Genomic DNA, 17,292 nt, shown 5'->3' on the forward strand with positions numbered 1-17,292 from the left:
CCCGCTGCCCTGCCCCGGCCCGCCCCCGCCGGGACCCCCGGGTGCCGCCGCCGCCGCAGCTGGTGCGGCCGCCGCCGCTGCCATTGGATTAAAAATAGCATCTTCCCTCCCCCTGCCCTCCCTCCCTCCCTCCCTCGGGCCCGGCTCCCGCCGCCGCCCTGCCCCGGGCCCGGTCCCGCCGCCTCCATCGCCCGCGCAGAGCGGCTCGGCGGGAGGGGAGCAGGGCGGGCGGGGAGCCGGGAGGGAGGGCAGGGCAGGGAAGGGAAGGGCAGGGAGGGAAGGAGGATGCAGCGGGCCGCGCTCTTCCGCGGCGGCGATGCGCAGATGGCCGCCGGGGACCTGGGCGAGCTGCTGGTCCCCTACATGCCCACGATCCGGGTGCCCAAGTCGGGGGACCGCGTCTACAAGACGGAATGTGCCTTCTCCTACGAGTCGCCCGTGAGTGCAGCGAGCCGCCCCCGCCCCGCGGCCCCTTCCCCTCCCCGCCGCAGCCCCTCGCCCCCTCCCCGGGTCTGTGCCTCCCCCTCGGGCTCCGGAATCCCCCCGATCCCCCTCCACCTGCCGCGGCCCCGCTGCTCCCGCACATCCCATCCCTGCCCGGGCTGGCGGCGCTCCCCGCGCATCGCCGCCGCCTCCTTCCTGCGTGCGTGTGTTTGTTTGTTTATTTCCCTCCTTTTCACGGCTCTGAAGTGTTTGCTTGGACGCGGGGGTTTTGCGGTTTTGGGAAGACTTCCCTCCTGCTCGCTCTGGTTGTCGGGGTCTGTCTGCTCCAGCCCGGCTTTGCTTTCGCACCGAGGCGGTAAAAAAGGGACAGTAATGGCCTTCTCCTCGGTGTATCTTGGCGAGCAGATGGCAATTATTTTGCTTTCCTACTGCCTCGGTGCTCGTTCTATTCAAAATCTTCAGAGGAAGCTGCCGAGGTAAAGGCTCCTCCTGAAAATCAGTGAAAGTTGCCCTGAAACACTTTCTCTCCCCCGGGGTTTCGGTTACATCACTGAACTTCAGTGAACTCGTAGTGTTTCCCCGGTAGCTCGGTGTGTTTGCTGTGAGATGAATGTTTCACACGCAGGAAACTTTCTGTGGTGTTATTTCTGCGGTGTCTTACAGAACATCCCCCAGCTCCACACTGCCTGTGTTCCAGTGGCACATTTGGGGCCTGACTCAGTTTTTAACTCCACTGCTAATATTGGAACCCTCCATAAACGGGCAGTGCTTCGTAAGGAACAGGTGCTTGAGAATTAGGCATTTTCAAAAGAAGTTGAAAATTTTATTAAAAGTTGCTCCTCCACAGGAAACTGAGGTTTCCCAAAGGTGATTGAGTACTGTGTGTTGATGTTAATGTCAGTGATAACAATCAGAATGAAGCTGAACATTGCAGAATATTCATTGAAAGACACATTTCAGACACGTTTTTGCAATCCTTTATCCCCTCCTATTTGACAATTCCCCCTCTCTTTGATAATTCCTTTTAACAGAGAAAAATCAGAGTTGGTTTTAAAGGTGACTCAGCTGTCTGGTGTTCGTCATGTCTAGTTGAACAGGGGTTATTTTTACCCACACTCTTCAGATCTCAAGTGTCACCCAGCAGCCCTGACTGTACTGGGAGCTGGGCTGATTAGAACTGCCAAATCGGACTCCACCACAGGGGCGATAATTGCATTATATACTTAAGAAGGTTTTGGCAGGAGAAAATCAATATACCACATTCTTTCCTTCAGATTCCTGCTCGGCTGAACACGTGGTTGATGTTTTTAGTAACACTTTCAGGCTTCTTGGATATTATGGTTTGTAAAAAGTTTCTGTTAGCAAGGAGGAGGGGATATAAAATGCTGCTACAGAGTGAAAAAATCAATCACCGCCCCTTGCCACGAGCCTCAACTGAACACAGCAAAAGCTGTGCTTAGCCAAATAATATGTTTGAACAAAACGTAAAACATTTGAGCCAAACTTAACAGAAACTATGGATAAAAGTAGCAAAAGGAGTGGGAAGCAGAATGTGTGATTTTTTTTTTCTTCTAATTATAAAAATTTTCATCCTTTTGACATTATCAGGAAGAGATTTCAGATTTAGGGAAATGTTGCCCTCCAATGTAAAAACTTCTCATTTAAATTGTGTTATGGGCATTCACTGGGCAAAAGGCTTGACTGAACTTATGCAGTAGCAGTGAAAATAAAGCAGTCTCAGCTTTTCAGCCCATACCACTCCTCTGCTTAGCAGAGTGAAAGATTTGCCTCAGATTTTATATTAAATTCCCATATAATCTAATAGATACTTGGATGTTGTCTGTAGGATGGAGATTCTAAGGGGCATATGTAATGTGTGCTTTCTAGGGTCAAACACTGTAATTTACAAATTGAAAATACCAAAGCTGTGCTTTTGCAGTTTTTCATTCAGAAGGAAAGTGAAAGGATAAACAGGTGGTTTCTTGGCTAAAGGGAGGTGTTTATGTTTTGTAGGAGGTTGATTTTGTGACTTATTTTCTTAGGTTATCGATGCATTACCTAAGTGAGCCTCTTCCTCTTGAAGTACTTGCTTCTTTTTGAAAGAAAATGTTGGCCCTGTTATAATATTCAAGAATTTAAAAAACCAACTCTTGGTTTTGTTAGCCATGCTAAAATTCCAGATTGCTTTTTTGCTGGAGGAGGTTTTTTCCCTTGTAAGAATATTTCTCAGTATTTCCTCACATCTTCTCATTTTGCCATTTTAAAATATGCTTCTTGCTAGAGTTTAACTTCAGCATGTCATGTCATACCTGGTCATGCAGCAGCTCTACAGTCAAGTGTCTTTAGCTATATTAATTTTATATTAATCCTTTTCCTGTAAGGATGTGTTGTGATCTTTAAAATACACTGAAAACCATCAGACCTGTCAGTGTTAGGGTACAGAGTAACATTATTATTGTAGAGAAAGATGCTGCAGCAAATTTGCAAGGACCAAGGAGAGAGAAATGGTCAAAATCAGAGCTTTTCCTGTCAGGGGGTGCCAAAGAAAATGAGCTGCTGGGAGTGAGTAGCTCCCTCTTCTACCTCCAGCTGTACAAAGTTTAATGTGGCAGTGAGATGTGGCTTTTGCAGCCCACATCTCTGTCAGTTGTGTCATCTGGTCTGGGTTTGAATAGTGCATATTCTAGTGGATATAGGCAGCTTCACTAATTGTTCTCAAAACTGGTTGAAGCTCCTTTCCCATGAGCTTTAAATCTTCCTTGGATGAAGATCTGAGAACAATGTCACCGTTGTGCTACAGGGAGAGTCCTTAGCTGAGAGACTTCAGAAATGGGAGCTAGAAGTACAAGTGGCTGTTTAGTGTATTTTTTTCCATGTGGATTAACTGTATCATGGTGATCTTGTCAGAAAGGTGTTATTGTTAGAAATATAAACAGATGAGAAATTCACATCCTTAGATCTGGCCTACTTCCAACAGAACATGCTAGGGTTGGTCCCTGGAAAGCTGGCAGGAACAGGAGGCAAATTTCTTTGCACTTAAGAGACCTAGTGACACTTTTTAGTTTGCTTGGCTCATAACATGAGAAAATATTCTGTTGATGATTTACATTTTAATTACTTTTCTTCAAGATTTTTTATGTCTTCTAGAAAAACTGTATTTCTGTGATGAGGGCTCCTATTCCAGTTAGCCATTCTTTTGTACAGGAAATGAGGAGAGAAGGCAGGCTGCCTACAAAACACAAGCCTGGCCTAGTGCTGAGCTTTGCTTCCTCCAGGGACTGACCCAGCAGCTGTGGGAACCAACCACTTCCCTGCAGCTTGGCTGACAAAGTCCTGCACCTCTCATTATTCAGATCTGAGGTGCAGTCATGCCTCCTGGAGACATTTTCCACATCTCCAACACTGTGCTGTAGGTTTCTTCTCTCCCATTTTGTCCACTGTGACTTCTCTTCCTCTTTGGATGGATGAGCCTGACTTTGTGTTCAGTAGAATGCAGAAGATAGCAAGGTTGTGTAAAATAATCTTTTGTTGTACTATTATTTTTTTGAAGAATAATATTCAGCTTTGGAAATTCCACCTTTTACTGTGATCCTGGTCTCAAAAACCTCTGATCATTTATTACTGTAGAGTCATAGAATGTGCTGAGTTGGAAGAAACCCAAAAGGATCAATGAGTCCAACTCCTGGCCCTGCACAGGACACCCCAACAATCCCACCCGGTGCCTGACAGCCTTGTCCAAAAACTTCTTGAGCTCTGTCAGGCTTGGGGCTGTGACCATTTCCCTGGGAGCCTGTTTATTGTCCAACCACCCTCTGAGTGAAAAACCTTTTCCCAATATCCAACCTAAACCTCCTGTGACACATCTTCATGCCTTTCCCTCAGGTCCTGTCACTGGTGGTGAGAGTGACACATCTGGGGGAGAGACAACAGCTGGAGAAGGGATACAAACTGGAGTATAAAAAGGGCTTTTATGTCAGCTGTGGATGCTGCACTTGGATGTGCTCTGAAACCTTCCCCACGAAGGGCACTGGTGACAAACCCAGCACAGCTCATGATCCCGACATGGTGACAGGACCAGGCAGGCTGGCTCTGTGGAGTGCAGGGCTGTGTTTGTTTGAGCAGCTGGAAGTTTGGCTTTGCTCTGCTGGAAAACCTTGCTGCTGACAACAGCTTCCTTTGTGAATCTTGCTGACTTCATTTTTGTGGCTCGAGAACTCTGTAAATGGTTGTGTTGGGACAAGTCCCAAAGTCTGAGCTGAGCTGATGCTCTGCTGTTTGTTGTGCAGTTGAGACTGAAATCCTGGAGAGTCTGGAGTGTGTAATGGATATTGGTGGTTGTGTTGCAGAAAACATTCTAGAAATAAGCACCTCCTCTCTGGTGGTTCCTTTGGTCAATGTTCCTTGAGGAAAATCAGAAATGCACTGAGGCCCTTGTCTATGAGGGGTAGGCTTGGATCTTGTTTCTATTGATGGAATGAGAGCAGCAGAGGAGAAACAAGGGGACTGAACACACCAAGACAAAGGGAATACTCCAGATGAGGATTTTGGCCTTGCTGAAAAATGACCTCCAGTTAGTGAGGCAGTAAATTGCTTGGTGGTGGGTGATCACCTGAAAAGTCAGAGCAGTGTGGTACTGTTGCTTGACAGGGACATACCAAAGCTGTCACATTTTGCTGGCTGGAAGTGCACCAGGACACTCAACTGGTTCACATCAGTTGACCCACTGGTCTTCTGGAGTTGGAGAATGGTAACATTAGCAGAAGTTGTGCCTGCAGTGGTTGGCACATGAGAAATAACTATGGTGCTTGGGAGAACAAGCAGTGTGCATGGGAATTGTGCATTTCCTTGGGGTTGATTTAAATTTGGATCTTACTAGCCTTTTCCTCTTCATGTGCCACTGACCATCCTGTTATCCAGAGTGGTGATGGACTGGAATATTTTGGGTAGCAGAGAGACTTGAGTTCTGAGGTACCCAGAGTGTCAGAGAATAGACACAGAGATACAGATTACTGTAAGTGCTGGAGCTCTGCTGAAATGCTGTGGAACCATACATTTTTCTCTCAACTCTTCTCCCCAGCTTTTCTGTTGTGGAAGTACAGCACTGTTTTTGTGACCAACAGAGCTGTACAGCCAGGTCTCTGCACCAAGCACAATCCCCACATCTGAGGAGCAGTGCAGGTGGCACTGCTGGGGCTGCAGTGCTGGGCTGGAGTTTGGCAATCTCAAGTCTCACACAGTCTGCACTTGGATAAACTGACCCCAAACAGTGCTGATGGATGGGTGGAAGTTCTCTGTTGCTGGTTGCAGGTTAGTAATACTCCTGACCCAGCATTAATTTTGCCATTGTATTTGCTCACTGACTATGAAGCTTTGATCCTGCCTGTTCCTGTGACTTGTCCAAGACACTGCTTTGGAATTCATATGTGCTGCTCTGGAGTCCACCTGTGATTTATATGTGGGTGTGAGCAGTCAAGCCACCTCTTGGAGTGGAGGTTTGCTTTTGGGCTGACTGGCCCACACAGCTTCTTTTCTTCCCAGGAGATGTTTTAAGTGCTGTACTGGATTGGCCTTGTCCATGTGCCCATTTAGGAGCCACAACAGAGGCACCAGAAATCTTTGCGAAGCAACTGTGAATTAATTTGCTTGTAAGGAAGTATCCAGTGCTATCCAGTGCCATACAGTGCTTTTGTAAAGGAAGAGCAGGGGGTGGATTTTTTTTTGCACTTCAAGTTAACAATCCAATTACTGGAAGCCCTGTAATTTATTTCCTACTTCCACATCCTTTGTCCTTTCTTTTTCTGCCCAACCCAGCTCTTCTTTTCCCATCTCTTGTCTTTCACAGTAGTACAGGGCACCTCTTCACTGCTTGTACTTATTTTGACATCAATGTTTGTGTATGTCAGTGTCCTTCCATTCCTTATTCTCGTTCTGTTTCTTCTCCCTCTTGTCCTTTTCTTACCTGTTGCCCAATTTTACCCTCTCATTATTTCTTTTCTGCTTTCCTTTAGTCACCATTACTTTCTTGTCACCTTTGGGTGACAGAGGGCAGTTGTCTAAAAGGCAGCCGCTGTTCATATCTCATGTTTCTTTTGAATGTGACTAAATATATTCTTGGCCTCAGCACACATTTTTTGTGTTGGTTCCCCCATCCCACCCCAGAAATAACTACATTTACTCCAGTGGAAACTTAAAAATGAATTTTTTGTTTGCTGGAGCCATCTCTATGTCCTGTTGTGGTCAGTTGATTGTGTGTGGTTTGCTGTGGGTTTTTTTCTCCTTGTTTCAATGTAGATAGTACATTGTACCTGACAGAGAGACAGGCTTTCTTTTTGTTCCTCATTGTAAATTATTGTGTGTTGTTGAGATGAATATTAAGTGCCAGAACATCTGTTGTTCTTTTTAAGCCTGTCCTGAAATAAAATATGTGCCATTTAGTTAGACTATTGTTGGATTCAGTGCAATGTGTGTATGTTGGGGATGGTCCTGTAACTTTTCCAAATATATTAAAATTGGGTTGTAGTTATACAGCAAGACCCTTATGACCAGAGTCTGGTTAATTAATGGTGGTTCCTGATGAACAGACACCCTGAACAGAGCCTGTAGCAGTTCTGTAAGAGTATGAATTTTGTAGGGAGACGCTCTCATGGAAACCACAACACAATGCACAAAGACAGTGACTCTGTCATAACTGGCACATTTTACTTTATATATGACAGGATGGATGAGCTTTTCATTCTTCACATTTGGGTGTGGAGACTTGTGGAGACTCAAGGTGCCATTTTACTCTCTTCTATGATACTGTCTTAGCAAATTTTGTCATGGTTCCAGAGGACCTAAAGCAAACACCTGTGCATGAGACACTGTCCCTGAGCCTGCAGTTGTTTTCCATGTTAGGACATCACCACAGCCCTTGTGTTTGTACAAAGTCATTGTCTGAGCCACTGCAGGAGCTGAAATTGCTAAACCCTCAATTTCCCTGAGGGATCTAAATGGTTTGTGAGAGCTGGTAATGGGATGGAGGTCATTAGTTCAAATCCTGATCAGGTTAGTGGTGTTTGAAAGCTGTTGGTGTCTGGTGCCGCAAGCAGTGTGGAGTGAGGGGTGATCACTCTCTGTCCTCACAGACTGGTGCTTGTGTTTGCCTCTCACCCACCAGCTTTTGCTCTGCTTTTGAGTCTGAGAGGGAGGAACTGGTACATTTTACCTCTCTTTCCCTGTGGATTCCCTGCCTCTTTCCTTCCTCCAAATATGAATTGGTGTCCAAATAAGTAGGAGCAGATTTTTTTTTTTTTAAAAACCACTTTTCTCCCTGGTGTGGGCTGTGTCTTTCCCCTGTCTGAATAAAGCACCTGGCATACCATGAGCACCTTAGCAGCAAAGAACAGGAGGAAATACAGTGAGGAGCAATCCCTTTTCCTTCTGCTTAGAAGGTGAGAAGACTAATCTGCTCTTGAGTGGCCTCCTGGGCAGTGATGGAGCCTGAGCACCTACAAGCTTCTGCCCCACCAGTGCCACTCTAGATTAGACTGATAAGGGAAGAGAATGTTTAAACATTACTTTGTCCTAAACTTCACACTACATGTCTGCTGCATCCTCAAGCAAGAATGAGGGGGAAAAGTACCCAGCTGAAGTTCCTGGGTTTGTCTGTCAGGACAAGTTGTGCTTTTCTGGTGTAGAATAGTGTTTCCAGTTCTTTAGATAAGCTGCCTTCCTCCAGCATAAACTTTCACACATCTAAAATGGATGTCAAATACAAAGATTTACATGCCACAGACAATGTAAAATATAATTCCTTCCAGAACTGTTTGTCTGCTCAGTGGGGTTTAATTAACCAGCACAAAGTTTGTCTTAGATCACAGTTGAATGTTTTTTGAGCACCAAACAGAGGCCTGATGCTTTGCTCAGCCATCTACAAAGGTGTCTTTTTCACACAGGCTTCTGTTCTACTTTGACCTTTTGGGCTTTTGAACAGTCTGTCCACTTCTTTCCAAGCTGTGGGAGAGGACACTCTTCCTGTGTTCTCTTGTTTTGTTAGTAACCACAACCAACTTACTCAGACTCTACATTTAGCTCCTATACTGAAAGTGTCAGGTTGTTGTCATAGGCTGCCTGAGAAATGGTTCAGTGGTCTCTTGGATTCCCTCCAGAAAAAGAGAGGACTATCTCCAAGAAAACAAAACTTTAAACAAAGTTCCTGAGACCCTAGAGTGACCCTGTGTGTTTTTATTTAGACTGGGTTCCTCTAGGATCCTCTTGTAGAGGACACATCCATGACTTTCTCACAGAAAGAGGTAACACAGAAGAATTTGGATTTGGAATGCAAGATAGAAGAGCAGGCAGCATCTCTGTGTCTAATATTACTTGTTTCTGGAGATAATGATCCTTACTTTCATATATATATTTATAATAATTTACTACTGAAGTGCCTATGAATGAGTGTAGTTCATGTTGTTCTTTGGGGAATTTAACACAAGGTGTTCTGTGCTATCCAATAGGACAAACACACTCACAATAGAAGGAAGGTCACAGAGCTTCTGAAAGGCTCAATGTTTGTTATGCACCACCTACACAAAACAATGCATGTTAGAGGGCTTGAAAGAATTGATCCAACACCAATGAGCAGAAGACTGAAAGTCCTTCTGGCAGTGTGGTGTAGGAGAGGTCTTAGAGCAGTGCTAAAATTGAACAACACCCTGGTAGCAGCCAGCATCAACACCCAGTTTTAGGGAGAGCAAAAAGTGATGCCAGGTTATGTTACTGAAATATCATAATTTGTGATCAGCAGCAGGAGTATAAAGCTTAATGTTCCCTTTGTAATGCCCTTGTCTCCAAACTCTGTAATTGCATGAATGGAGAGGATCTCTGAGAGATACTGAAGAATGCACACAAAACACTTGCCAAGTTTTTGTTACCCAGTTTTAAGGGCTGTGAGGTCGCTTGAGATCTTTTTTTTTTCTCAGACAAGATTGTGATCAATTGTAGAAGCTGTGGCAGAGTCCCTGGGCCATCAACTCTGCTGTGCTTCTGGTTTGGAATGATGTTCCTGCAGTCAAATGCCCACAAGAAATTCTGCTATTTCAAATAAATGCTCATGCTCATTTCTATGCTTTACAAATTTCTGTGCCTATGAACCTCTGTGGATTGGGCACTCAAGTGGAATTTTTCAAGACTAACTTTTAGACTTCCAATTTGGACACTCACTAATCTGTAGTTGCAAGGTAACTCGTCTCAAAGAGTTTCTGTAGGCTGTGGGATGATGTGTTCTGATATGTGTGATGTGATGGGGAAGTTTCTTAGAGGACTGATAGTGTAAACACCATAATATGCTGTGAAAACCGTATTTTAAGTGTGTGCCTGATAAGAAAGGGTCTGCAATTCTTGGGGTTTTTTTCTGTGTGCTGGGCCCCTCCTGTCCTGTCCAGTTCCTTCCCTGCTGTAACTGTTTGTGTCATTCCTTGCAGGATTCAGAAGGAGGTCTCTATGTGTGCATGAACACGTTTCTGGGCTTTGGAAGGGAACACATCGAGAGGCATTACCGGAAAACAGGACAGTGTGTCTACCTGCACCTCAAACGCCACGTCACACAGGTGAGGCTTCCCAAACAACGCCCCCCAGCAGGTCTCGTGTCTCTTGTGCTCATTTGGGTCATGCATTTCAGACACAGACCAAGTCCTGAGTGGCTGAAATGCACACATTCAGGTTTGGGGCTGGATGTCAAATCCAGGTGCTTGGATCCCAACCAGTCCTATAGCTTCAGTTCTGAGATGAATCAAAAGCCCTAAAGAGTCAGACCTTAAAGGCAGCTCCTTCCTGACTTTCACTGATGTTTTTCACTTCTCATTTCCATGTATCACATGCATTTTGTCTGCATGTTATGTGCACACTGTGCATAGCTAAATAATTTTTCTGAAACCTGCCTTTCAAGTGTGCAGTTACTGGGTTTGGCTTAGATTTGGCTGGAAACTGCTGAGATCTATTTTTCATATGAGGTTTTATCTCAGGGTGACTTTTCATCCTAGAGTTCCTGTAGGGTTAAATCCTGACTTGGCCTGGGATCTTAAGCTTAGCTTAAATTAATGCTGGATTCTAGAGACACACACTGCCCCTCATTTTGCCTTTCCCCACACATGGGTGTGCACATCCAGCCTCATGTTCAGTGCTCTTCCCTACCATCACTGCATATCAGCAGTCACTTGTAACCTGTGCTTTATAACCTCTGTTTGTCTGTGGTTTGTCTGGCATCTTTAAGACTCTTAATTACTTCTGACCTGAGCTATATGGAAGGCACTGGGTTTGCTTATAGCTCACTCTCCCATAAGCTCTGTCTCTACTGGCAAGTTAGAGGGCTTAAAATAGCTGTTTGGAGTGGGTTAGAATCCTTGTTTCTCATTCTACAGCAATGCTTCCCCTGGGTGATAAAGTCCTTGAATTATATAAAGTGCCCTGACCACTTACCTTATTTCCAGTAGAGGACTGTCCATATTTTATCAGAATTACAGTGAGGTGGATTTTATGTCTTCCAGGATGAGATGGTAAATGATGTTTGTTATACTTTAGAATTGCCTTTCCTTCTGAAGGCAAGACCAACAATTTCCTTCACTCTGTTAAGTGAGTTTTTGCAGAACCTGCTCTGGTTTTAGCAATGGTTCTTCTGACTGAATTTAACACTCCTGAAAGATGCTATCTAGAGACAGGTATATATATGTATATAATTTTCTTCCAGTAAGTTAAGGTTAACTAGGGTTAAAATGAGGCCTCAAAAATTCCTTTCCTGGTAAAGATTAGGCTGAAGAGCTCCAAAATGAAGAAAAAATACCCCAACTGCTGTTTGGTGTTGCAAGCCCCTTTGGCTGAAGAAGTTCAGCGGTTCCTGTTTTGCTCTGGGTGAATCATGATGTGGCAGAGGGGCTGGCTCTGTGCTGGAAGGTGCCAACACACTGGTTCTCAGGTCATGTGGCAGGAAACAGAGTTTGACTACACAGTGCAGGTGAATATTGCATCATCTAATAAGGCTCATAGCCAGAATTCCTTATATGTTAGCAGTGGATTTTTTTTTTTTTTTGCCATGACTGTCTGCTTCTTAAGTGCTGTCCATGTTTTCCTCTGAGCAATGTGAAACATCAAGTGTTTTATGAAGTGTCTGGCACATGCTCCATTGTGGTTTTGGTTTTGGAAGCCAAGCTTTTAATGGTGTAGGGTGCAGTAAAGCCAAAGGCATTGGGTATGCTATCTTAAGATTCTTATAGTGAGGCTGCTATTCCTGCCCGTGGTTCCCTTGGCATCATCCTTGCAGAATGCACTACATTGCTGCAGAAATCCTGGGTTGCTTCCCAAGATGTTTGGAATAAATGTCACTTGTGTATCTTGTCCCAATTCAATTAGAAAACAAGGGTCACATCCTCAGCCTCCTGGCTCAAGCAGAGCTGGAGCATCTGCCCCTGGCAGAGGCATCTGCTGAATCACCAGTGATGAGCACAACTGCAAGTTATGGAGCACCCTCTGGTAAAATTCTTGGTTAAATAAAGGAAATTGATTTTTTACTTTTCCTTTTCCACAGAGTTACGTTCTTCAGAGTTTTTAAATCAGCCTCCTTCCTGCAGTGTATGACTTTTATACAGCTGCTATTCATTTCCAGGCAGAGCTTTAGCTTGGTGCTGTAGTGATGCCTCAGCCCTGTTGAAAACACTGGGCAGAGAAGCACAAAGATTTCCTACAGAGATGGGTTTCTGGATGTTATCCAGGGATGATGATGTTATAAAAAGTGAGAGACAGCAGAACAGGCTGCACTGTCACCTTGTCCAAGGAGCATCATAAATGGAATTTAATGCCACTGCTGATGCCTTATGTCACTCCCATTTGTTGGGTGTGTCACATCTGTTAGAAATAAAAATGAGTTTGTGAATGGAGAATGTTTTCAGTGATTTCTGGCAAGGTAAGAAAAGACTGACAGTTTGTGGGTGTTTCAGGAATATTGAGCATCTTCAATTCTGATGTGTTTTTGTTTGGAAAAATCAAACTGAAATCACTGCTGGCCTGAGTTAAATATAAACACTCCATGTGAATTCTTCCTCTTTGGTATCGCTAGCCTTAATGACTTTTATAATATTGCACTTAGTGACATAAGAATTCAATTGGAGCTTCCTAGAATTAGAAAAAACTTTTTTTTTTAGTTCTGGAAATATAGTCCTTGGAGAATGTGTAATTTATTCATAATGTATTTGCAATTGGGTTATGTTGTTTCTTGCTACTGCTTTAAAAAAAAAAAAGATTTAAAATAGATTCCTGGCTACTTCCTTCCCACTTGTTAAATTCCAGTCTCATTAAAGAAAGAAATGTTCTGCATGTTATTTTCAGTTCATTGAGGAATTTTTATTTTTATTTTAACTGCCGGAGTTGCAACCCTGACTTTTCCCTAGGGCTTTTCTACGTGGATAATGGATTCTGTTCTTAAATGCAGCCAGAGGGTGTTTGTCAGCATCTGCTCTTTCTAAGAATGGAAAATTTTCCTATGATGTATAAGACCTCAGTGATGATTAAAGCAGTTTGCTTAGGCCAAAGCTTTATTTACATGGTGAAGGGAACCACCCAAAATATGTGACCCTTTTGCCTGCGAAGGGGCAGAGGGGAGCATGAACTTTCCCTGTGGGCTGACAGGTTCTTGGCTGCTTTCTCTCCACCTGTTGTATCCCAATATTATTATTAACAAAAAAAAAAAAAAGTTGCCTAACAACCTTGCCAGTTACACTAACATTACACACTACATCGTGCATCATGTTGGCACCAAATGGCCACAGAGGCTTTTTTGATTTAATTTGATTTAATGGTGCCATTTAATAAACAGCTTAAGGAGTAAGTGCATTGACTTTGACATTTCCTCAGTGAGTTGTGTTTTCCCTTGTAGTCTGAGGTGTTCTGAAGTGGAAAAGTAGATAAACTTAATCTTATTTGGAAGTTACTGTTTTCTGCTATGGTGCTTAAATTTAAAAATACAATAATATCACCCACTAAACACTTGCTTGGGTGTTGTCAAGCTTCCCCTGCACTTTCTAATATTCAGAAAACATGGTGGTAATTTGGATTAATGGAAGCAGGTGTAGATCCTGATGGGAAGGGCATTTTATTTTTCTGGAGAGAAGAAAATGAACCAAACTAACAGATCAAAGCAAAGTGGTCCTACTGGAATTAGTTATAAAGGGTTGAATTGTTTATGCAGATAAAAGCCTTTTCTTGTCTCTAATTCAGCTTTAGTCATTAAGAAACACTTTTGGGGACTTAATGGAGAGAGTTTTAAGAGGTGCTGGGTGTCTCTGCCTTGGTGGCAGAGCAGCTGTCACCCGTGGTGGCTGTGGGACACCCTCTGAGCCTTGGCCAACAAGCCAAGAGTGGAGGACTCAGGTGGAGTGGGAGGTGGTGGGCAGTGGTGAGTCCTCCTGCCAGAGGTGAGCAAAGAGCATTTACATTCTTGCTCATCAAGGGCTGTGATTTGATAGGAGGGGTTAATGCAGATTTGTTGTTGTCTCACTTGATGGGTTTTTAATTGTCTCTTTCTCTCTTTCCAGAAGGTACCAGGAGCATCTGGTGGAGCTTTACCAAAAAGGAGGAATGCTAAGCTATTTTTAGGTACTGTGAGCAGCTGCTTTCACACAGTCCTTTTCTGACCCTGTCTGCGTGTGGACTTGGGTTCTGCCCACCATTGTGTCTGGCTCTGGGGCTCCTTTTGGGTTTTCTTTTCCTGATGTTTGTTTTGGTTTCCTTTTTAACTTTTGGTTCTAGATTTTAAAGTTTTTCCAGGCAAATAAGCAATTCCTAACCATTTTGGTGCATATTGAGAGATGTGTGTATATATACATGAAACGTTTTAATGTAAAATAGATCCTCAACTACTCTGAAACAGCCTAGGCTTTGAAAGGCACTTCTTTACTAATTCTGTCCATTCTCTCTCTGTAATTTCCACAAAGCACTCTTTTATTGGAATGTTGACCCATACTTAATGTTTAGGGCCTCAGTGTGGCTCTGTTCTGCTCAGCAGCTGGTCATAGGAAGGGTTGTTACTATTTTAAAGTTGTTACACAGGTAAATGTTCTTCAGTGATGTTGTGGTCCCTCTTGTAATGAATACAACTGCACATACATCATGAGCATCTCTGATTCTGTTATGTCCACAGTTCTATTCCCTTGCTTCATGGAAAGCAGTTTTCTTGCCATGCCCATATCATCCAAAATCCATTTATTCAGATTACCCAGAAAACCTGAGGGACTCATAAATATGGATGAGGAGAATGTGATGAAAAGCCTGTATTCTCTCTTCTCCCACAGCTTGTGGTATTTCTCCAATTCATCTATTATTTATTGTCTCTGTATTAATAGTGAATACTGAATTTTTCTTCAGGTAACGAAAAGGTGAAATGTTTTCTTTGCAGTTGCCAGCTCTATGGCTAAAGAGAAACAATAGAATGACCTTCTGTTGGAATTGCTTTGATCTGTGGAATGTGTCCCTAAGAGGCCTCTGCAGATTGTGATTGATTAAATTGTTGTCATTAATGTAAGTAAGTCTTGCAAGGAGGACTGAGAAAGAAAGAAGACTGATAATGAGTCATCAAAAAGTTAAACTTGTAGGAAGAGACTGTTACATTGCAGATATAAATGCCATTTACTGCCAGTTTACATTGAAAATCCTGATTGTCACTGGATAATTATAAAATAATTGGTTCAGAAACAAAGCTGGCTGCAGTGCAGCAGTGCTTGTACAATGTTAGCAATGTGACTGTAAATACAAAGTACAAAAGCACATTCAAATTTTGTCCTTGCTGGTCTTCTGCATACAGCTGAAGGCTCCTGTCACTGAGATGTGCCATCACTCAGGGTACTGGCAGAGTGTCTCTGATGTGCCATGTTGAAATCCTCAAATTCCACCCTTGTGCCTGAGCATTTTGTTCTCTCTGAGTAGGTCTTGACCAGCAGTTCCAAAGGGAACTCCTGAGGGCAGTGCAGCTTCACTGGGGTGGGTTAGGATTAAATGCTGTCAGCATTTAATCCAGCACTTCTGGCATCTAAAGCATTTTTGAAAATGTATCTCATCTGGTCTGTTCTACTGCAGTTTTCATTGCAGCCCCTGCTGGCTGGGAGTAAACTGCTATCAAGCTGCTCTGTTCTTGGAAGCAGCACTTCCATGCTTCCAGATGCTTTGTGTCCACTTCTTTGGATCAGCAGATGTTACTGAGTTTGGCCATGCTTAAAGCAAAGAACAAAGAATTATTTCTGTCCTTGTCCATAGCTGAGGAAACAAAAGCACAGAGAGGTAGATGATTTGATCATTTTGCATGTGACAGCAGCAGAGGTGGTTAGCACATTTTGGTGTTTTATCTCTTAATCCAACATATTTTCCATTGGTTTAGAACTGCTGATCTCATATAAACTGGTTTTTTTAATTCTGTCCTTCTTTTTGTGACCTTGGGCACCTTTCACAGAATGGTTGGGGTTGGAAGGGACCTCTGGAGATCCTTGAGTCCAATCCCCTGCTGGAGTAGGTTCATGTAGAATGGGCTGCACATGAAACTATCCAGACATATTTTTAATTTCTCCAGAGAAGGACACTCCATGAGCTCTCCTGGCAGCCTGTTCCAGTGTTCTGTCACCCTCAAAGTAAGGAAGCTTTTCCTCATATTTAGATGTAACTTCCTCTGTTTCAGTTTGTGCCTGTTGTGCTTTGTCTTGTCACTGGGCACTGCTGGAGAGAATCTGGCCCCATCCTCTTGACACCTGCCCTTAAGATATTTGTGTGCACTGATAAGATCCCCTCTCAGTCTCTTTTCCAGGCTGAACAGGCCCACCTTATCATCATAAGAGAGATGCTTCAGTCCCCTAATTATCTTTGTAGCCCTCCAGGGGACCCTCTCCATTCTCTCCTTGTCTTTCTGGGGCTGGGGAGCCCAGAACTGGGTGCAGTACTCCAGGTGCAGCCCCATCAGGAGGAGACCAGAGGAGAAGGAGGATGATCTCCCTTGATCTGCTGCCCACACTGTTCTTAATGCCCCCAGGATACCACTGGCCTTCTTGGAGGACACAAGGGCACATTGCTGGCTCATGGTTAATTTATCCTGGCTGGTACAGCCCAGGTATGTGACCTGCCAGGCAGGGCTTGGCCTGGCACACAAAACCAGCCAAGGATCAGTGGCTCACTCCAGCATCCCTGTGTTTCTATGTGCATATCAATAATTCCCTGAAGGAGATTTAAGCTTTGTGTACCAAGTCAATCCAGTTTGGGCATTTGTTACATTGCTTGTTATAATCCTCTTTGATGTAAAACTATTAAAGATACTAAGCCCTTTTCAATCTCCTTAGTATTAGGAAAATATCTTTTGGATGCTCACTGATTACTTTCTAGCACTGCTGCTATCTAGTAAATGCAATAGAAACACAGGCTGCTTGGGCCAGTCAACTGCAATATTTATCTTTCCCTAAACATGGAAAGATTCACAGCAAAGTGTGTGTGCATGTGCACATGTGCATCAGGTTCTGGGCACGTTTGGTTTGGTATTTTTTGGAGAAGGCTGAAGGGTGTTGGCTGTGAGTGTTCTGTGTAATCAGGAAGCATAACAGCATTGTCTATTGAAATGTATGAACTGCCTTTAATCTGGCTGGTTTAGGTGTTGTGAGACAGTGTGGACATGACAGCTTCAGCTCAGGCTGTGCAATGTTTCAGGGAGTTTGGGGTGATACAAAAAGCAGGCTGTCTGTCTTATTCAGTGCCTTATGTGTGAATAAAAAAGCTCAGTTAATGGGGTGTACTGTAATCATCCTTATGAGATTGTGGTCAAAAGGGGTAGCAGAATGTGGGGGAAGATTCTTG

At 43.8% G+C, this 17,292-nt stretch overlaps 1 protein-coding gene across 1 annotated transcript in view; it reads left to right on the plus strand.

Annotated features, from left to right (window-relative positions):
• Positions 1 to 267: 267 nt before the first annotated feature.
• USP13 (ubiquitin specific peptidase 13) overlaps positions 268 to 17,292 on the plus strand; it is a 49,640-nt gene continuing 32,615 nt past the window's right edge. The window contains exons 1-3 of the mRNA XM_083868370.1: positions 268 to 438; positions 9,906 to 10,031; positions 14,004 to 14,064. Coding sequence (XP_083724496.1) covers positions 286 to 438; positions 9,906 to 10,031; positions 14,004 to 14,064 — 340 coding nt within the window. The 5' untranslated portion in view covers positions 268 to 285. The remainder of the gene's footprint in view (positions 439 to 9,905; positions 10,032 to 14,003; positions 14,065 to 17,292) is intronic.

The sequence above is a fragment of the Zosterops lateralis genome, assembly GCF_965231275.1.
Source record: "Zosterops lateralis genome assembly, chromosome: 10".
Lineage (NCBI taxonomy): Eukaryota > Metazoa > Chordata > Aves > Passeriformes > Zosteropidae > Zosterops > Zosterops lateralis.